Source organism: Bacillus rossius, chromosome 7 (assembly GCF_032445375.1).
Source record: "Bacillus rossius redtenbacheri isolate Brsri chromosome 7, Brsri_v3, whole genome shotgun sequence".
NCBI lineage: Eukaryota > Metazoa > Arthropoda > Insecta > Phasmatodea > Bacillidae > Bacillus > Bacillus rossius.
In genome coordinates this window covers 85,157-107,011 of record NC_086335.1, presented here as the reverse complement: position 1 = coordinate 107,011, position 21,855 = coordinate 85,157, and the positions used below count along the sequence as shown (strand labels likewise).

The window sequence follows — 21,855 nt, the reverse complement described above, 5'->3', positions numbered from 1 at the left end:
ATAAACACAAAAGTAGTCTGTCAGAACCTGTTTCAGACACTTTGGCAAAAATGTTCGTGCAAGGAGATTCGTAACATTGCTGCTTAACTAGGAATCATCGAGATGTTGTTTGTAAAATTTTTAAGAAAACTACCATGGGAAGGATATATATCAATCAGTATGTATGTCCGAATGCAGGATTAAGGCTGTGGTGCTGAGGTGCCAACCACAATCTGGAATTATGTCACAGCCATATTGGATAGTCACCTGTGACCTTGACATGGCCACCATCTTGGATAAAAAATAACAATTATTTATAAAAATACTAAATTTATAATTTTAAAAAATAATTTAAAATTTAATTTAAAAATATTACATATGCCATTGAGGTCGGAGTTCTTGGTTACAACCCAGTGAAGGCAAATTATATATTTTTGGTAATCATTCCTCATGAGAACTAGCAGCAGACAGAGACCCACCACTTTGACCGAGGAATAAATAAGGATAATTGCCCCCCTTGTAATTTATTGTTTTTCCTATCCACATTACTTCTGTTTATTACTGGTTAATTTTTTTCTCCAGACTTATTTATATATTTTTTGTATTCATACTTAATTGTTATACATACATAATTATTTCTTGTTCAAAGTTAATTTTCTATCATTTATTCTCTATGAATTTTGGATATTAATTCAACCTATTAGATTAATTTTTTTAGTTTTCAGATGGCTTTTATTACATAACAAGGTATTATTCTTGGAATAAAACTTGCAGTTACATTTAATACCTATTTTCCCCCAAAAATAAATACATTAAAAATATTTTTATTATTTTAATGTTATTATTTAAACACACAAAGGCAGCTGGAACCAGCAGTCTTCTCTCTCAGAATAGCGCGGACCGAGAAAATCGCGGATGATGCGACCGAAATCGTCATTTAGAAAAATAAAAAAAATTATAAAAATTTAACTAAAACATAACTTTTTTCTAATCACTACTTCTGACTGGCTACTGTTCAGCTGGGATCACATCCCCCAAGACAGCTGACTACATCCTCAATATAAGTCGTTTCCGTCGAAGCCGCGACAAGAGACGGCGAGAAGTTCTGCCCGACCTGCAGTGCGATTAGTATCCAATGTCAAAGTCCTTTGACGGAGGACCACGCTCCTAATTAAAACGAGGGCTAAGGCCCATAGGGCCAAGGAGGGGGAAGGTTCGGTTCTAGACCGAACATATCCGGAGGTGCCCGAAGTGGTCGTGACAACAACACGACATGCGCGCTCTCTACCGGCGGTAAAAGGAATCTACAAAGAATCGAATTTAACTGGACGCGACTAGAAAGCATAGGATCATACGGCGCCGCGGAGCGGCTCTCTAGCAGCGTAAAGGTAACTAACGGATGAGGTGAGCTGAACCGCCGCCAGGCGTCACTGGCATTGTCTCTGCTCGCTGGCCACCAGGGCCGAAGTTACTTTTTCTGTCACTAGATGTCGTGGATGTCTCTGTAGGTCAAGCGAGAATGTCCTTGGAGCAGGCCATCGCCTTGGCGGATTTCAAGCCAGGGCAATGTTCTTGGGCCAAATTCTCAGAACCGTGGGTCGGGGGGGGGGGGGGGTGAATAAAAATGCAACGACGCTGGGAATTAGCGTCCACGGGATACTCGTTCGTGCCGAGACTCGCTACTCTCAGTGGGTCTCTGAGAAGTAGCAGCTTGCAGGCCAGAAGCTGATCTATGCGATTTTAGTCATGTAGGGAATTAATATTACAAACCCCGGACGTGACTGCAGGCGAGAGAAATGTCATACGGGCTGCTAACGTCCACATTAGACTAGCAAAATATCAGATTGGCCCCTGAGAAAAGGTGCCTCGGTCCACTGGCACAAAGTTTAACGAAGTAGAGTACACCAGCCTAACAAAGAGTAAATCGGCCTTTTAGTAACCAGATTATAAGAAAAATAAAATATCCAAAAATAATTTAAAATTATAATAACAAATTTAAAAAAAACGTGTCAAAATTCCTTATTTCTGGCACAACATGCCAAACCACAAAATGCAGCGGCACTCATCTTGTCGGCCGTCTTACCACCATCATGGAAATTCATAATCATTAAGCTATAAATTCAAGAAAAATTCTACAAATCCTCAGAAATTTCAGTAATTAATTTACTAATTGATTCGAATGGTTTGTGACCTTGGTTCAATTCTTGCACAATGCAAAAGGGAGGTAAATTTGTTTTTAAAAATATTTTTTTATAATAAAATATGGCAAAAATTTCCTAACAGCAGTTTAGGTTCATAGTCTTCCAGCCTCCAGTAAGCCGATTATGAAATATTAGCCAACATTTTGGAAATACGTAATAATTAATGTTAAAAATCGGAAAAAATTCTAAAACTCATCGAAACATTGCTTATTAAAATAATGATTGATTCGATCACCTTGGTTCGATTCACGACCAGTGATAAGAGTAAGTAAAGCTTAAAATTAAATTAAATTATTTCCTTTCGTGGAGTTTATTAATTAGTCTATCTACGAAAGGCGACTTAATACAAGATACCTGTCCCACGAAATAAATATTTTGTCACTGTGCATATCACGGAAGTCTAAAATATTCTATGAATGGAATACATTCCAACCAGGTTTTGTAAAAGCTAGGCGTATAGGCAAAGCGTCTCCGAACCACGAGGTATTTTTAGACGATTGTTAACGAACATTTTAAAAAGTTCATTTACAAGTCATGCGCATAGGTCAAGTGTCTCCGAACCAAGTTTTTTTGACGATACTCGCGAACATTAAAAATAGTTCGTGTTCATTTTCAGTCATATAGACCAGCGATCTCGGAACCACGAGGCCAATACTGACCTGATGGCAGACTTTAATTTAAAGCTTAATAATTACAAATTTTTAAATTGGCGGGCTAGACGGCCGACAAGATGGCGGATACCGTGACAGTAAACTGTCGGTTATAAATAAAACTGCACAAATATGGTAGCAACAACCTGTTGCAGATGGTATGTGTACATACAATAGGACTCCTGGTACTAATTATTAAACAGTACGGTGGCTGCACTTTCTAGCAGGTGATGTGTGTTAAGTAGTGCTCCTGGTAGCAAGTATTGAAAATAGAGATGACGGCAACATCCTTCAGCGGGATTCACTATTGTTCCCTCAAATTAAAAATTAATATAATTCCGAATGTGTTTTTGAATATACATTAATTAATATTCAGTCTGGTAAATGCCTTGATGACCGTGCGGTAAAAGGTGCATATTTTCCAAACCAGTGGTCAGAGCTGTCATTATTCGAATCACAGCGCTTCCAATATATTTAGAACAAAAAAAAAATGTTTTGTGTCGATACGGACCACAACAATATTAGCAGGTAATGGCCTTTATGTGCATGAGTTAGCGCGAGCTAATGCTCTCTAGAAACCAGCACCATAAAAAAGAGAGAATCCAAGATGGTAGTCTCCAGCATACGATAACAAAATGGCGGCTGTGTCATCAGAATATAAAAAATTGGTAGACATCAGATCCAAGATTGCAGACTTGTTATTAGATAGATGGTGACCATAAAGAAATTCTAAATTTTCGAGGATTGGGGTGCTCGATTCAAGATGGAAGAATCCCAGATGGTGGCTGAGTTCGAAGGTCATGATGAAACATCAAGGTGAAGGGACAAGGTCAATATCAAGGTCCAAGGTCAATGTCAAATTTCAAGGTCAAGTTTAAAGTTAATAGTCAAGGTAAAAATTTAAGTTTAATGTCAAGGTTATACAAAATGGCTGCGGTGACATCAGAGGTTGGTTAGTCTTTGATCCCTTTCATGTCCACATACCAGTGCCAGGAGGAACCATGATAAACTACTTTAATGGTTTTTAATATTTTTTGGGTTAATCTCTAAATTAATATATTTTTAATTTTCTCAACGGTTATGGGATAAGATCTTCATACTGTAAAAATTTCGAGTTCCTAGCTTCTCTCGGAGTGGTTTACAATTTTTATGATGAATGAGTCAGACAGTCAGTGAGTCGCATATAGGGGGATATATATATATATTTTGATTTTTAACATGACACATGAATTGGTTCATTACTGAGGTTAGCTGATAGACATCTTTGGCGAGTACTAAAAGACTCGCTCACATTTTTTATAAACAAACTAGCTGCAGTACCCGGCGTTGTCCGGGCTGAACACAGGGTGAAGGGGACCTTTTATAAATCAGATGTAGACAGTAAGAATTGTCTTCTTAATTTGAATGTCAAGTGTGCAAAATACGTTGTTCTGCCAGTGTATAGTTATTTACCTATATATATCTCAAAAATGGTGGTCTGTATGTAGTCTAGACTTTATAAAGCACTATAGAAAAAAGCTTAAAAATAAGAGATTAATAATATTGAAAAGATTCCATTATCTAGCTAATGCTCGGCATGCATATCAATGCCTCATTCAGTTTTTTTTAATATGTTTGAAGTAGTTCCACATATAAAAATCATCTATCCATCTCTCTAAATATATATGTATCTCTATCTAATCTATATATATATGTATCTCTCTATCTCTATTTATCTCTTTATATCTACATATATACATATATTCTATCTCTTCTATATATAAATCTCTATATAGCTCTATACATATATATCTTTATCAAACCCATTTCATTCTCTATACCTCGCTCTATCTCAACTTATATCTCTGTCTCTATCTATCTCACTATATATATACAATTTATTTAAATATAAAAGAGAGACAGAGATAGAGTGATATATATATCACTCTATCTCTGTCTCTCTTTTATATTTAAATAAATTGTGTCATGCGTGCGCACTTATACATTAAAAGCAGACGACGTGCCGCAATATAATATGAAAAACACACTTTTTGAAAAGATTTGTGCTCCAACTATTGCAAAATAGTTATACCGTCTCAGAAACCTTCACGGGCATGCGCATAACAACTCATCAAAATTTCATCGCAATCGGATGGATGGTATAGGAACGCATACGGCACAAACAAACGAAAATTAAAGACATGACAAACGCATAAAACGATGGTGCGTTTAAAATTCAAGGCAACTAACTCTATCTATTGACGAAGTTAAGAACAAAACTGTTATTAGCGCCTTTATTTTGACAGCCGCTGCGAGCTCCACTAAGCGGGCTGGTGTCACCAAGGAGAAAAAAAATGGGTGCGTGTACTTAGGCATAGGCGTGCGCACGGTAGGTGCCACAGGTGCCTTGGCACCACCATTAGGGTTAACGTTATTTGTTTTTTACAAGCAGAAATAATACATACTTACAAAAAACCGTATTTTTTCCAAAAAAAAAAAAAATATATATATTTTCCAATCGTGTCGAGTTACAGATATGTGCTCATAACACTATCAGTAGGCTATATCAATTATCAATCGAACCAACGATACACACGGAAACAAGCCAGGTGCACTTACTTGTGTTGTACACGCGGGCCGCGGCTACGAAACTTCTCCTAGTTCTCCTCCAATTACATAGAATGCGCGCTCGGTGCCCACTCGGCAGGCGCATGGAATAATAGCCGCCGTCCGCCAGGGTTTATTTAAAAAAAAGAGAGAGCGTTTAGTTAGTTAAAAGGATAGACTTACTCGATGACTTATATGCAGTCGCCGACAAAACATTTTAGTTGTATTCCAAAAGTTAAAACTTTTGCCCACTCTGATTTGTGTATTTTTATTATTTTAATATTTTACATGTTTGAGGCATGTTACAAAAACTCCCTTGTTTTGTTGATTTTAAAACTTAACATTTGAGAATGTTTTTTCTAGCTTTTATTTGGCGTCTTCAGAAAACATGTAAGTACGGTTTTTCAAAGCCACCAGCATGAATTCCGTGCAAACAGTTTGTGCAATTTACTTTATGGCTCAACAAAGCTTAAAACTGTAAATAGTTTAGTAGTTTTCCTGGCGATTATAACGTTCAAAGCCATAACTTGTCATAAAAAATGTTAAAATTTTTACATCTGTGTATTTAATGTTTTTGTTCGGAAACACCTTAAATAGCACCATTTTGCGCTTTCAAATCCAAATTTTTCCGGGGGAGGACCCCCGGACCCCCCCGCTTTAGGCTCGGGGTCCGTGAATGATATGGCTGTTGTATAATCTGGCACCACCACTACTGAAGTCCTGCGCACGCCTATGTACTTAGGTACGCGCGTGAGAAGTTATACTTCTTTGGCATCATTAAAAAATAGTTTTTAATTGCATGCAAAAATTGTGCGTGAAGTCACTCCGCGCGGAAGAAGTGAAACTTCGTAACGTGGAAATGAAAATAGGAAGGGGTAGAAATTGATTTTTTTGTGAAATCATATTGTATCAAATCAAACTAAAATAAATCATGAAATCATTTGACGTCCCTCGGCCTATGGTCCCTAATTTCCTGTGGTGAACTGTCCTGATTTGCCCGCTTAGCTCTCGTCGGTGAGAGAGTGAGTTCAGGCCAACGTGGCCGGGACCGGGAGGGAACTTTGCGTATGTGGAAGGAATGGTAGATGGTAACAAGGATAATACGATGCTGTCCGTTGTGAATAGAAAAGAGACTTAGTAGAGTTGACTTACGAGGTTTTATCAGCATATGCACTATGAAAAAATGAAAAAATACACGAAACACATCCGGAATATAAAACTGGGAAAATCTGACTTACGAGGTTTTAGAAGTAAGCTGACGAAAAGCTGTTTATTTAATTAAGCGAACGGGTTCGCCCCAAGGAGAAAATTGATGCGGCGAGACCTCGTGGACATAGATAAATGACATACATTCACTATTTATGTGTCTATGAAACATGATTTTTTCTGCAATATAAATTGTAATATACAAGAGGGTATTGAATATTGAAACAAATATGGCAATACTACAAACTGTCAGGATCTTTATTTTTTCTTACTCTCTACTTAGTTCGTTGGAATATTGGACGCTACTCGTTGCTAACGCTCGCGCATGCGTTTGAGTGCCACGCATTCGCTCTCGCTCTGTCTCTTTCCCCCTCCCCAGGAGTGTTAAACGTTTAACGCAACCTTATTGGAAGTGGCAATTGAAGTATAACTTCAAAAATATGAATTTGCCAGACCTTGCTATATGTATGATCGTGTGGCAGATATAGAGAAATGCCACTCACTAACTATTTTTATGTCTATGACCTATGAATTTTTCTGTTATAAAATCACTTTTTCACTCCCTTAGGGATGGAATTTCATGTTAATATGTGGTCTATGTGTTAATCCAGGTAATGAGCTCGCTGTAGGCGGGGAAGGTTGATCAAGTGTTAATTGGTCAGCTATCGACCGGGTGTAAAAATATAAAATTTTATTAAAAATTAGGGGTTGGTGATATAAGGGTGAAAATTTAGGGTTGTATGTATTTTTTAATGCCACATTATAAAAAAAAAATAAAAAAATTTTGTCCAAAAAATATAAAAAAATGTTAGGGGTGGACAACCCTTATCACTTAGGGGTATGAAAAATAGATAGTAGCCGATTCTCAGACCTACTGAATATGCATATAAAATTTCATAAAAATCGGTCAAGCCGTTTAGGAGGAGTATCGTAACTAACACTGTGTCCCGAGAATTTTATATATAAGATTAATTCCAAATTCGTTTACTATACACTTGTATCTAGTCGAACAACGTGTAAACATTATTCACTGTTGAGCGATGTTTTGATGTCTGCCAACTGATATGTCCACAGGCATGCCCTCATGTGAATGGCAGGTCTCGTGACACATGACTTAGCATGGTGTGCGACTGGGTGCAGGTGAACGGCCATGAGGTGCCACTGACGGAGCCGGCACACATCGCCGTGTACGACACCGCCTCACTACTCGAGCACAACTGCCGCCCCAATTGCTCCAAGAGCTTCACGGCAACAGGTGGGCTCATCGTGCGTGCGGCTATGCCGATCGAGCGTGGCCAGCACCTCTCCATCTGCTACTCGGATGCACTGTGGGGCACAGCTTCCCGCCGCCACCACCTCGCCGAGACCAAGTTCTTCTGGTGCACCTGCGAGCGCTGTGCTGATCCGACCGAGTGTGGCACCTTCTTCAGCGCCTTGCACTGCACATGCACGTGAGTGTCCACAGCAGTCGTGAAGTCTGGCAACCCTCCTGGCCCGGTGTGTGGGACCTTCTTCAGCACTTTGCACTGCGCACTTCCATGATTGTCCACAGCAGTCGTGAAGTCTGGCAACCCTCCTGCCCCGGTGTGTGGCACCTTCTTCAGCGCCTAGCACAGCCCAAGCACGTGAGTGTCCACAGCAGTCGTGAAGTCTGGCAATCCTGCTTGTCTTGTGTTTCTGTCGCCCGCCATCAAAGACATAAAGTCCTGGTGTGTGTGTATAGCCAGTGACGTACCACATCTGCTAAACCCGAAAAAACAAATTCAATGGAAGCAATCTCTGTATGGTTAAGCTTATCCTTAAGGCCACATAAAGTCTCTGACCATTACACCGTGACATAAAACTTAACATTTGCAATTTTAACCTTTATGGGTTATGCAAGCAGAAGTCCATTTACTTTATGTTAATAATGAAACCTCTAGGGATTTGGTAAGAGAATAATTTATGAGCACTTAAGTGATTTCGGTGCTATAATTCCTTTCAGCAATATTAATAAAAAGAGTTGTCTCTTGGGTTACATATAATGCATAAAACAACACTGAAAGTTGGACCAATAAGGTTGGCAATTGTAATATTTGGTCACACATAAGGGCTAAAATACTGTAAGTGTCGAAATTAGTCGGCTATATTAATTACAATGTACGAGGGGGACCGAAAAACCCGGTCTGAGAGAACATTGCCATTCGTAGACACAGTAGAGAGTTTTCCCACTAAATTTACTAAACAGCTGCCCAGACTTTGTCCATTTGATCGTAGTATTGTTTTTCTCTTACTGTTGTAGTGTTTTGCCTGCGATTTTATGACAACTTAAAAATAACAAAGAGTGTGTTTGAAATATAGTTTCCTGCTTTAAAAATCGTCCACGCAAGCTTACCAAATGCGTCAACAGGCTTTCGAGGATGCTGTGACCTGCACACAAGTTTTCAAGTGGTTTGAGCACTTTAAACATAGTGACATGAGTGTTGAAGACCACGCTCATTCTAGGAGCCCTTCAAGATCTCAAAACGATAACAATGTTGAAAAATTTCGCCAAAAAAATCAACTATGATCGTCGTTTCACGATCGACGAAATTTCAGAAGAGACGGGAATGAGGTAGTGCTCATGCCAGTGAATTTTGACTGAGGATTGCAAATGAGACGTGTTGCCACTACATTTGTTTCTCGCAGTCTCAAACATAATTTAAAAAAAAATTCGATTGAATTTGAGCCAGGACTTGAAAAAAAGAGATTGAAAGTGATACAAACCTTTTGACCAAAGTCGTTACAGGTGAGAGTTGGTGTTACGAGTATGTAATATCCGACATTCCTATTGGTTTCAAAACAATATGTGCCATCGCAGTTTTGAAGTTCTGTCTGTATTCGTCTCAAAAAAACGATTTGGTTATTGGTGAACCAGTCAGTGTTGCCTGATTGATTGGCCTGTACATTCTACATTCTGATGCTACTGGATTATTCTCTCTGGAATGACATAAAAACTCCTGTTCACGAAACTCAGTGGAGTCCCGGGAGGATCTGCTAGCACAGGTTATTATAGGGTGGATGTCCGACTGTCAAGCACTTTCAATGGGAGTGGTCCTGACTCCTGCGGGAGAAGGAGCTCTCTGTATGAGGTGTGGGACTGTTTCCAGCATAGTATCCGAGGTGTAAACCAACAGGACCATGGATTAGGTTCATGAATGCGAATATATAAACTCTCTGTAGCAAAAACAACCTACTAATTTCACATAGTACTAGTGGAAATTACTCTAGGGTAATTAAAAAGTTGAATATGTCAGGAGATCCTCATCCCTCTACATCCTCAGTTGTAGGAAAGAGATTTCTGGTTGGATGGAAAAGTTCTCTCTGTAGGAAATGCTGATGATTCCGAAACCTTACGGGGTCTCAGCACTGCCGGGCCGTAAGGCCATTGGTCCCAAAGGCTGTGGTTTTTGACATACAGCACCACAATGGCCGAATGGTAATGGCTGGTCCTGAGCAGGGCTTCTGACCTAGAAACGACTACGACCAGGCCATAAAATCTGTATTCTATGGGGAGCCAGAGACGGGATAACCGAGGGCTGATCCTGGGGATTATAGTTCCCGAGGTAACCCTTGATACACTCCTTGGGAACATTTTGGGAGACTGTGGATCTTTAAGTTTCAAATGCATAAATAACAAGTGCAGTTTCTTCTATATCTGTGCCTCTATTTATTTTCCTTTTATAGATGATGGAACATGAGTAAACAAAACATTATCTTAACAACAGTACCTGGGTTTGGTAAAGAAGTTGATTACTTCAAATATAAAATGCACTAATATATGCATATAAAAATTTTCTATGTGGGCTGGCCCTAATCAAAAGAATATTAGGATGTTTTCTTCGCCATAGTAAAATATAATAACAAACAATCCCAGAATTTTAGTTATTGGAACATAGCATCATTAAAGTCCTTTAGTTATATAATTTTCGATATCTCAGGATCATTGAAGTAGTAGCCTAACTGGCATGCTGCAGGTATCGCGAAGAATTTGGAGGTATGTTTGAAACTTGCTGGCTGAGGATGATGATCTATACTATAAATCGACTAACAGGGCGCCGTAGCAGTTCTTGGTCACAGAGGACGAGAAAGATCTTGTGGTCACAATGTCGGCTCCAGATTCTTAGACCCTGTCTGTGAACAAGCCAAATCCAAAAGAATTAGACATGGTTCACAGACAGTCATTAAACGGGATAAAATGTTTACAAAAACGGTGATGTTCCATGGGTGTTGCTCCTAGTCCTCAGGAAGTGGGCCTGCCAGGAGGTGAGCGATGACAGTACCGAATAAGCATGGTTGACACGGAAGCACTCATAATTGGGAATTATTAAAATTAAGCCAACTATATAAAAATCTCTACATTGAAAACACAGACTGACTAACTACTTCCTAACTTAGGGAAACATCCGACTACATTCTTGTATGACAACAGAAGTGGAATCTTGCTGAGGACTGGCCGAGAAACAAAGTAGTCAGTGGGATGTCGCACCAAGAAGTCCCCCAGAGGGCTGGTGTGATGCTTGATTTAGAAAAAAGGGACGGAACTTCGGCTTCAGTTCCAAAAGGTTCACAAGACTTCCGAGGGTGTGGTCGAGAAATACTGACTTCGATATCTCGATGTTGGTGTTAGTGGCCGAACTGAGAAGAAGTCGATGCGTACATATTTCACGAGGCTACTTCGAAGGAGCTTATGAAGGAGACTTGCGGGCACTCTGGTGGATTGGGAGAGAAAGACAGGAGAATGTTGGCTGCGTGCATCGCTAGGAGGCAGACTGAGCTTGACAACCGCTCGGAGTAATTGCTAATTTCGCCCCTAGAGGTCAAGGGCGGTCCGTTCGAACACTTGTGTCCAGACGTTGAGATAGGTTGTCCATGCCTGGGGTTAAGGACCAGTCAAAGCTCTGGGCAGTGTTCCCAGGAAAGGCTGGAGAAGAGGAGGAAGTGTAAATATGCAGGTGCATTGGAATCTGTGCTCTACTGAGCCTGGGGACATGCCGGGGCATTGGGGAAACTAAGTTCTGGACATGGCTGAATTTGCTCGCATAAGGGGTGTCTTAGAAACAGGCTCCTCTGATAGCTTGCAGGGCATAGCATTTCTTGTCACAGCTGCAGGGAGAATTACAGGCGACGGGCGTGGGCCAAAGCGAGAATAAGACAAGCCTGCCTGCTGGCTCATTAAATGGTTGGTAAAAATCAGATATGTTGCTGGGAACGAATTGTGGAACCAGCCCGACAAAGATTAAGTGGGAGTGTACAGTTTAAGTTTAAGTTTTAGCTTCAAAATTACTGCTAAAATAATAATTTAAAAATTCAAATTTACAAATGTGCCGAAAAATTATAACTGGCAGCACACCCTACAGCCCAGAATTAGGCTTATGGGCTAACAGACTAGAGAAACCCCTAATACCATGAAAAATCTAGGCAATAGTGTGAGATTGACAACCGCACTGATTGGGAACATTCTCTCTTGAGGTTTGCCTTAAAGATCTCAGGCTGTGTGGTACAGGACTCACAATGGTTTAAGGGTTATTTCTTTAAAAGTGGTTGCTCGAAGCATTATGATCAAGCTCCAGGAATCCCCACACTGAAAATGATGGACGGGTGAGCAGCGTTTTTGCTCCAGTACTAGCCTGGACATCTAGAAGAGGATGTATAGATCTTTGGCTGGATCACGCCTTTACTGCCTGCTAGAGGGGCATAGCCAGAGGGAAAGCGGGGAAGTTGCTGAATGGGTGGTGTCGATGCTGCTCTGCACTGATGCCTCTGGGCGGGCTGCGATGAAATGGCGTATCTGTTTTCCACCATATGAGTATGCAATTTCTAGTCGGATTCTGCCCCTTAAGGTGAGTACATGCAAGCTTGCAAGGGTTAGGGAGTGCTTGTAATAATTTATACAAAACCAACCTCTTTGAATGATTGTCAGGCATTTTATATCAAGTGTAGTGGATCATGGTAGACTAATAAAACGTTTTGTCAAATGTTGCAATGTTGTGGTCACAATGTCTGTCACTTCTTGTAATTTAATACTTGATCTCTGAACAACAATGTGCACACTCCTCTCCACATGTCCACCCTATGTATTTTTCTTGTCTTATCCATAAGTTATAATTAATAAACTGATTCTTTTTTCTCCCTCTACTAACCCTCATAATATGCAGTAGCATTGTATAAAGTTTAGTTAACTTACCTGATATTTCATTGATATGATGAAACAGGAATGGGAGTGCTGGTGATGTGCAGCAGGTCGTGCGAGGGGTTCCTGCTCCCCGAGGAGCCGCTGAAGGAGGGCGCAGCACTGGAGGCAGCCGGCTGGTGGAGCTGCACCTCGTGTGGAGGAAGGTTGTCTCCTAGCGACGTGCAAGTCATTGTGGATGGCGTGGGGCGACGCCTGGTCAACATGCAGAAGGGTGACCCTGCCAGCTGCGAGCGCTTCGTGGCGCAGTGCGAGGGAGAGCTGCATCCGAACCACTACTACCTGACAGATGTGCGCCTCGCTCTGGCGCAGCTGTACGGCCAAGACCACGTGGATGCCCTGCGCGGCACACCCGAGCCGGAGCTGCGAGGCAAGGCGCGCCTGTGCCGCGACGTGCTCTCTCTCGTCGAGCGCCTCGCCCCAGGTGAGTGCTCCCAGCGGTCTGCTGGCGAGCTCGCGTGTGCCATGCTACAGCGTGCTGCACCATCGGTAAAGTAAGCTTTGTTCCATAAATTATTTTGTAAAGTCAAAAAGAGTTAGAAATATATAGAAAAAAAAAAACAAGTAATTAAATCACCAGATATACTAAATAGTAGGTATTTTATTTTACGAAGTTCTCCACTCTATTGATATAGACTATGTCAATAACTTGTCGCATCTTCAGATGTAGAGAATGTTCAGTAATTACAGGGAATGCCAAAACAATCTGTTGTTGTAAAACTGTATATGTCCAGAAACACAACCCTGCACATTTATAGACAGAAACAGTTGTGCGCAAGTTTGGCTTTTCATGCATAAATACAAAGCCTGAGAAGTATTTTCATTTATAAAAGTTTGGCAGCTGCTTTTTGTATACAAAATAAAGCTACAAATGGAGCTTGCAAAGTAATAGTAATGCGATAGTTAGTGCAGTGGTTTATAATAAATGCGCTATTTCAGTACGAGGAAGAAAGCTGTGTCTCATTTAAGAACGAAAAAAGCTCAGGATGTCAATACTCTTTAGTACGCGTTCAACCCTACAGTATTCTTTATAACCATTATACGGGATATAACGTAAAACGTAGAAATCGAGACTTCCAAATACTTTATGCTAGAAGTGCACGAATTAAAAGTCATACATATTTATACAATGACCAACACTTAAGTTGAGCATATCTTAAAAAAATGATAGGAATAATTATATGTGATAAAATCTTGTACATAAAGCTCAAAAGGATTAATGCCAAAATTAGTTTTACATAAACATGTATAAATATCAAGCATCTGAAAGAGCGTTACCAATACGCACACCAATACTCTTATACAATGTTCGTTCTATAGAGAGTGTAAGTAGTGTAGAATAGCCGGTCCAGCGACATGCTACAGGCTGTGGTGATTGGTGCGGGTCAATGACCGATTACTCTAACATCACGGAGGCCATTTTGGACTAAAAATATTCCTCAAAATTCCTCAAAAATAACTCGAAAAGACTCAAAATTCTTAACAATTTCCCCATTTCGTGGGGCAAATTCCCGTTTTGAGGGAAAATTTCCCTTTTTTAGACCTCAAAAATACCAATGGCTACAAAATTCCTAAAAACGGCTTAAATTCCTTAACGACTACCCGCTCTAAGCCGCACCTTCTCAATTAGGATCCCATGAACGCCATAATCTTTTAAGATGCAGCTGTTGCAATTTTCGTTATGGCCGCCATCTTGAAAATTGTTAGTTAATATCCGATTTTAATGGAAAAAATTATAAAATTCATAAAAAAATTATAATACATATTTAAAAACACTGTTGCTCATAACATTACAGTCACTGTCTTCGATTATAGAAACATTGCACAATTCATTATCTTGGATGTGTACGACATAATAGTGGCGAGTTTCATTATGGACACCATCTTGGATTCTAGATTGTTGACATTTCGTTACGGCTGCCGTCATGAAAATCCGTAATTTTTATACTAGAAATAAAAAAAATGAAAATTCATAAAAAAAATTAATACATTAAATATAAATATAATATTATTTAAATACGCACTTACGTTCATAGTTCGAACCCAGTGAGGTCAAAAATTAAAATAGATCCTTCCTCCACGACAGCCACTGAACTACTGACCTGCCACCAGTGTTGCCAGGTTTTCCAATGCAAAAATCCCTCCAGACTACTTAGAAAATCCCTCCAAGCATTAAAAATTCCCTACATTAAAATTGTTTTTTTTTTGTTATACGACAATTAATAATAATACAATATGGTATTAATAAAATGTAAAAATAGTTTTTAATGAAGTAGGCTACACCTAGTCTACACACAACATTTTCTATTCAATTCTACTTTAAATGTTTCACATTTGTTTGTCCTAAACTTTGACATAGGATAACAGTTTCATCTTCTTCGTCTTCAGCAGCCAAGAGTCCAGCAATTTCAGTTTCCTTGTGATCCTTCTTGTACATGTTTTCGTTGAACAACTCCAGCATTTTTTCAGTTAGTGGTTATTCATAGCATGCCTTCTTCATGTTTTCGTTTTGCATGTCTAACTTGACACGAACAAGGGATGCCACTGTGGATGCAAATAATTTATTTCTCTTGTTTGTTTTAATGTCTGAAACCAAAGAGAATATATGTTTAACAGAAGCATTGGAATGTGGTAACGACAAATAAATTCTTGCAAGTTTGCCAATATCTTTAAACTGAGGTTCAGCATTTAAATTTTCACATACTTCAATTTCCCTCCAAAATTCTAGTTTTGGTAAATTCAAGAATGCCGTTTTTCTCACTAGAAAAATAATTAGACATGTTATACCATTCGTCTTCAGTTGCAATAGGATCAATTTTGAATTCAAATTTTTTGATAAGTGGCGATAACTCGATATTCACTCTTTGAATTGACTTATCAACTCCCAAGGCATTTGAGGTGTTGTAGAAAATTCAAAGCACGAATGCAGCCTTGTTGTAATGGCACTCTTTTCTGTGTTTCCTGAAAAGCAACCTGGTGAAATTGCAAGCATCTGAGGCGAAAATATTCTACATCTTTGCTTACATCATGGTCAAATCTTGTTTTCAAATCACTTATGGTTTCTTCTGCTGCTGCCCCTATTTTGATGTAAGTTAAGAGGCCACTCCAGTGTTTCAGGGGCACTACGCAACCCGCGTTAACCTCATAATATTCAATGCTATCTTCATTTTGCTTATAACTAATTAACTAATATAGATTTCGAAATGATGCTTGCTTGATATGTAAGACAACGATGCTCTTATCAAAGCCCCTTTCTTCAAAAACGTGCATAAATTATGGTTTTATTCTAAATTTTTACTAATATGCATAAGTGTATTGTCTAGGTTTGAACCATAATTTATGCACATTTTTGAAGACACGTTATTCACTCCTATATTATTTATCTTTTTAGATAAATCCTATTTCAATATTCTGGACTCCCTAATGGTTCATAATTATCATCCTCTATCCGGGATGCCTGATGCTAAATAGCTAATTTTCAGGATTTAAAATCGCCGACGTCACGAAGTTGCCGCTCATTCAGCTGGCCATTAAGAACTCTCCTTCTTACTAGTTTCTCAAATAAACCAGTAAGACTCAACTTTTAAATGGTGGCCCGTGATTGGCCAAAAGAACCAATTCTGTTACTTAATTTCTTACCGAAAACGTGAACTCCGAACGCAACAATTGCGCGGATAACAAAATTTCACTTACATTTTAAATAAATAAATATTAAAATCATAATTTACATAATAAATAAACGGCGTTAATTTTACCGTTTACAGTTTCCAAGTCCATTAGTCCTTAGAGGGGTATCAACAATACCTAGTTCAAATAGTCCGGTAAAAATCCAAAGAATCACTTTTCCATAGACATACATAACAAAATATTGCCCTTTCTGAAAAGAAATAATATTATACATAGAGCAAACAAAATAAAATAAATCGTAAATAATAATAAATAATTAAACTGTCAAAACAAACATGTTGCAGTACAACATATTATTTAGGTCTGCAAAGATGATGTCGGCCTCTAAATTCTTATCTTCACTTTTTGACTCTGCAAAGAGAGAAAACAACATTGGCCACTGGCTTAAAACTGGTGCGACACAGTTCCCTAGTGCTAACCATTGTTGTAGATGGATTGATCATCCTCACCTGGCAAGCTCTCATAAAGTCTTGAAGTTCTCCAAGAATGCCCTGGCGTTTTGGACTACGTGAAAAATACGAAAAAATTCAAATGTAACAATGATTCAACATTTTTCGATAGACATTCTGATGCAGCACTAGCCACTAAATTTAAAGAATGGCAGATACACCCAAACACAATAATACCGTCATTTTCATTCAGAAGGCGGGTAAAAATGAATTATGATCACCAGCCATGACATTTGCATTGTCACTACAATACCCAACAATGTTTTCAAAGAGCAAACCGTACTTAGACATGCAGTGTTTAAATACCTGAAACAAATTTTCTGCTGATAAATTTTTACATAATCAAGTAGGAACGTATCCATGGTAATTCCATTTGCACCGATGCTCTTTGCGCGAATACACAAATTGTTATTGTTGCCAATGTCAGTGCTTTCATCAATTAGAATAAAAAATAAATTTTCTTTCAATACTTCTGTTTTTTTTTGTTGGACGGCCCTACCAACAACATTATTCACGAGTGATGTTATTTTCGTTCTGTGCAATTTAATACTGCGTGCTATTGTTGAATCTGGCAAAGATACCTGATTCAATTGTACAATGTGTTCCATTGAGTTAAAACTTCTGTCATGCTCAATAACATCAAATACTATTCAGTTCGGCAAATTTTGTTTTAGTTTCTTCTGTGACCGATCTTCTGCGAAACAAATCGCTAGTTTTTGGAACATTTTTTATTTGTAAGGCATTTGTTTTGTGAGTAGGGGTATCGCCGTGTCTTTCCAACTCGCTTTTCCCTGCTACCAATTCTTTTTTGCAACAAAAACATTTTGCTTTGTAATTATCACTGGATTTTGATAACCAACCTTTAAATTGCGGCTCTTCCAACCAGGAATCTACAAATGGTTGCTTTCGCCACGACTTTTTCTCATTTCTCGGTTCTTTTTTGACCCTTTTCGGGGTAGAAGGCCCTGCTTCAGAGTCACAAATTATCACTTAAATATAGGAAACATACATACACTTCGTCTTCAACCTCCAGATGCTGCTATAGAAAGGTAATACTAATTCAGTAATTATGATGAGACAGTAACCAATAAAATTTGAACTAACACGAAATGTGTAAACAAAACATACAAAACATCAAAGACAATAGGTAACAAAACATAAGACACGTCTATTCCTGTTACAAATAGATGCTGTCGATGCACCAACTTCGCCGACAAAAATATCGAAAGACTGAATATTCTCATTAAAAGGTGTCTGCAGCGCAAACAAGAAAAGAAGACGACATTCACCTCTCTGAAAATCCCTACATTTATGACCTGGTCGGCTTAAAATCCCTCCTTCCCTTTTAAAGCAAAAAATCCCTACTCAACCTGGCAACACTGCCTGCCACCGTTAAAACCAAGGTATATATATCGCCAGCTAGTATGATGCCATGTCCACCAAATTCGGAAAAAATTAAAAATTAATAAAATATTCTTAAATAATCAAATTTTAATAACATATTATTTAAAAAACGAACCCCAACAGGAGAAAAATAAAAAAATGACAATAGACCATACCTCCATGGAAGCCACAGGCAGACTGACCTCCCACCGCCGCTTGATCATCACTGGGGCGCAGCCCCTCAGCGCGGGGGAGGTACAAGCCTGTCAGGGCTCTTGTCCTCCCAAGTGGTCGTCATTATCGGATGGGAGGAAAGAGAGGGATAGCCCCTCCCCTCCCCCCTCGTCTTTGGTTATTGAGTGCTGATTCCCAGCTGAATGTGTGGAGAGGAGGACTGAGAGCCACAGTTTCAGCCCCCCTTCCTTTCCCTTTGGTTTCCCCCTCCTGTCCTGCCTACCAGGGAAGGAGGGAGAGGCAGGGTAAAACATCCCCTGCCCCGATGGTGGCTAATTAAAATTTTGAATACTGTAGGTCTGGCCTGTTGGCATGTCTTAATTTTTGCCGAAAGTTTGGTGAGATTCTCGAATTTTCGAATTTACTTCTAATTATATGATGTAGGTGGCGCCAAGGCTGACAGTGAAGCTGCGTTGCGTAATTAAGGTGATTTTAACGGTCGGTAATATTTAATTAATTAATTAATCAATTATAGATTTATAGATTTAATTATATGATCCGCGCTGCAATGTAGGAGGAGCACGGAGTTTTTGTGTCTAATCTATTTAATTAAATTTAATTAGGTGTCATTTTGGGGCGTTTTAAGCGGCGGTTTATATCGGGGTTGTAATCGCCTAGGCGTTTAATTTCTGGGTTAGCATGAAGTGCGAGTTTCTTGAAGAATTTATTATTTCGGAAGAGTAAGTAATCTTTTACAAGAGGAATTTTAAGTCGGCTGTGTAAGTCTATTGTCCGTGTGAGTGGGGGCGCATCGCCGATTATCCTGAGAAATTTATTTTGAATTACCTGCAAAATTTGTTTTTGGTAGTTGGTAACATTGCCCCAGACTTCGTTACCGTACATAAACGCGGAACGGACAATAGACACGTAAAGGAGTAATTTTAAGTGGCGGGGTAGTTTATTACTCTTGAGGAGAGGGTACAGTAGGGATAGTTTGGCCATCGCTGCCCCCCGCACTTTGTGAATGTGTGTGGTCCAACGAAGCTTATTGTCTATAGTTAAACCTAAATACGTGGCAGTTTCAGTATAAGGAATTATTATATTATTTAGAGTTACGTTTTTAGAGGGTTTTAGTCTGCGAGAGGTGAGATTTAGAGCTTGCGACTTGGCTGGGTTAGTTTTAATTTTCCATTTAGTGAACCAGAGTTCTAAATCATTTAATTGTAGTTGAGTGCGGAGAACAGCGTAGGGAAGGTTAGGGTCGTGTGTGAAAATTACTGTGTCATCGGCGTACATTTGAATGGTGGAGTGAGTAACTGGGATGTCTGCAGTATATATATTGTACAGGAATGGCGAAATTGCCGAGCCCTGCGGTACACCTGCGGTGATTGGCCGGATAGTAGACTGACCTTTGTCTATTGATACGTAAAATTTTCTATTTTGAAAGTAGCTGCTTAGTAAATGGATGTAGCAGTCCGGGAAATTAAATGATATTAACTTTTGTAGGAGCCCCGGGATCCAGACCTTGTCAAATGCTTTGGCAACATCTAAAAATACTGCGATGGTGAATTCTTTTTTCTGCATGGCAGCCATGGTTTCTGTAGTAAATTTAGTAAGTGCATGAACTGTGGAGTGAGCTGAGCGGAAACCAAATTGTGTGTCCGGGATAATTTTGTGCACTGCCGCATGAGTTTGGAGCCTGGTTAAAAACAGTTTTTCAAAGATTTTACTAAGAGAGCTGAGCAGTGAAATAGGGCGTCTGTTTTCGGGCATTTTAGGATTTTTACCTGGTTTTGGTATAGTAATAATTTTAGCAGTCTTCCAGGAGCTGGGGAAGTGTTGAAACGTGAGTATGGCATTGAAAAGATCTGTTATGGCGGATAGAGCATTAAATGGCAGATTTTTAAGAAGTTGATAAGTAATTTTATCCTCACCCGGGGCTTTATTTAGTTTTACGTGTTTGATAATGCTGATTACTTCCGGGAGAGTGACTGGATCGGGAATGGAAGTGGGAGGGGAGTGATTGAAATTATTTATATTTTCTAAGAGCTCCTGCGTAAAAATCGGGTCTCCGATGTCGTTATTCGGTGTAAATTGCTGTTCGTAGCAATCGGCAATTGCGTTAGCTTTATCAGATGGTTCGTAGAGAAGTGTACCTGTCGGGGATTGAACCGGGTTAGAGTTTGTATTTTTAGTCGTGTTTCTTAATACTTTAGCTATTTTCCAGAATTTATTCATGCTATCAGAGAGATCAGCTACAAAGTGTTCCAAGTTATGTATTTTTAATTTGAGAAGTTCGTGCCTAAGTTGATTTTTAAGTGCGTAATATTTATTTTTATTTTCAATTGTGCGGAATTTTTGGTATTTATGGCGTGCTTGTCTTTTATTTATTAGGAGGAGGTCGGCATCCGGAAATGCATGTTTTAAAAATTCGCGCCTATTTAAAAACGTGGTGTGCTTTTTAACTATGTTTAAAAATGTATTTTGAATTATTTCGGCCGCGGGGTCTATTTGTTCTTTAGAAGTTATTATTATATTATTATTTTCAAATATTTCCTCTAATTCAATTTTAAATGTCTCCCAGTTGATGACCGGGGTTCGACAAAGTACTGGGTTTGGATGTGTTAGAACATGTGTTTCAATAACACAGTGTACAGGCAAATGGTCAGAATCAAGTTCTGGCAGAACTTTTAGTTGAATATTTATATTAGGAATATTAGTGAGAATTATATCTAAAACGTCTGGCTGATGGCTGATATTAGCATGGTAATGCGTGGGAGTGATCGGCGCATGGATTAAATATTTATTTTGTAGTGAGTGTTCGCTTAACACTGCCCCTTTGCGATTGTTATATCTACTGTTCCACTGTTTATGTTTTGCATTTAGATCACCAGCTATAATGAATGGGTGCGGTTGGTTTATTATTTCGTTGAGGTCTTTATTTAGCAGAGGTTTATTTGGCGAGCAGTAGGCTGCGACTAAAGTTATGTGGCCGGTATTTGTGCGAATATTTATAGACGTATTTTCTATGTGGCTGGTTTCTGAAGGTTTATTTATGTGGTGTTGAAGTCGGTTATGGACTAAAATTAGAGTTCCCCCTCCGGCAGTTACTCTGTCTGTGCGGTAAGTTATGTAATTTTTAATAGTGCAACGTTTTGTAGGCTTTAAAAATGTTTCGTTAATTAAGGCCACTTCCACTCCGTACTCCTCCAGAACTCTCTCAAGTTCGTAGAGTTGTGTGGTTATCCCATTGGCATTCCAGTACAGGATGGAAAGGGTACCTGGGTTCGGGGCAGGAGGATGTGTACCCATTAAACGGCCCCGGAGAA

At 39.2% G+C, this 21,855-nt stretch overlaps 1 protein-coding gene across 6 annotated transcripts in view; it reads left to right on the top strand.

Annotated features, from left to right (window-relative positions):
- Positions 1-21,855, top strand: part of LOC134533628 (SET domain-containing protein SmydA-8-like) — a 106,678-nt gene that overhangs the window by 58,886 nt on the left and 25,937 nt on the right. For 4 of the 6 annotated variants that reach the window (XM_063371118.1, XM_063371121.1, XM_063371124.1 and 1 more), the window contains 2 exons: positions 7,763-8,073; positions 12,881-13,257. In XM_063371118.1, the coding sequence (XP_063227188.1) occupies positions 7,763-8,073; positions 12,881-13,257 (688 nt within the window). The remainder of the gene's footprint in view (positions 1-7,762; positions 8,074-12,880; positions 13,258-21,855) is intronic. The other 2 variants (XM_063371120.1, XM_063371119.1) reach the window with 1 other exon arrangement.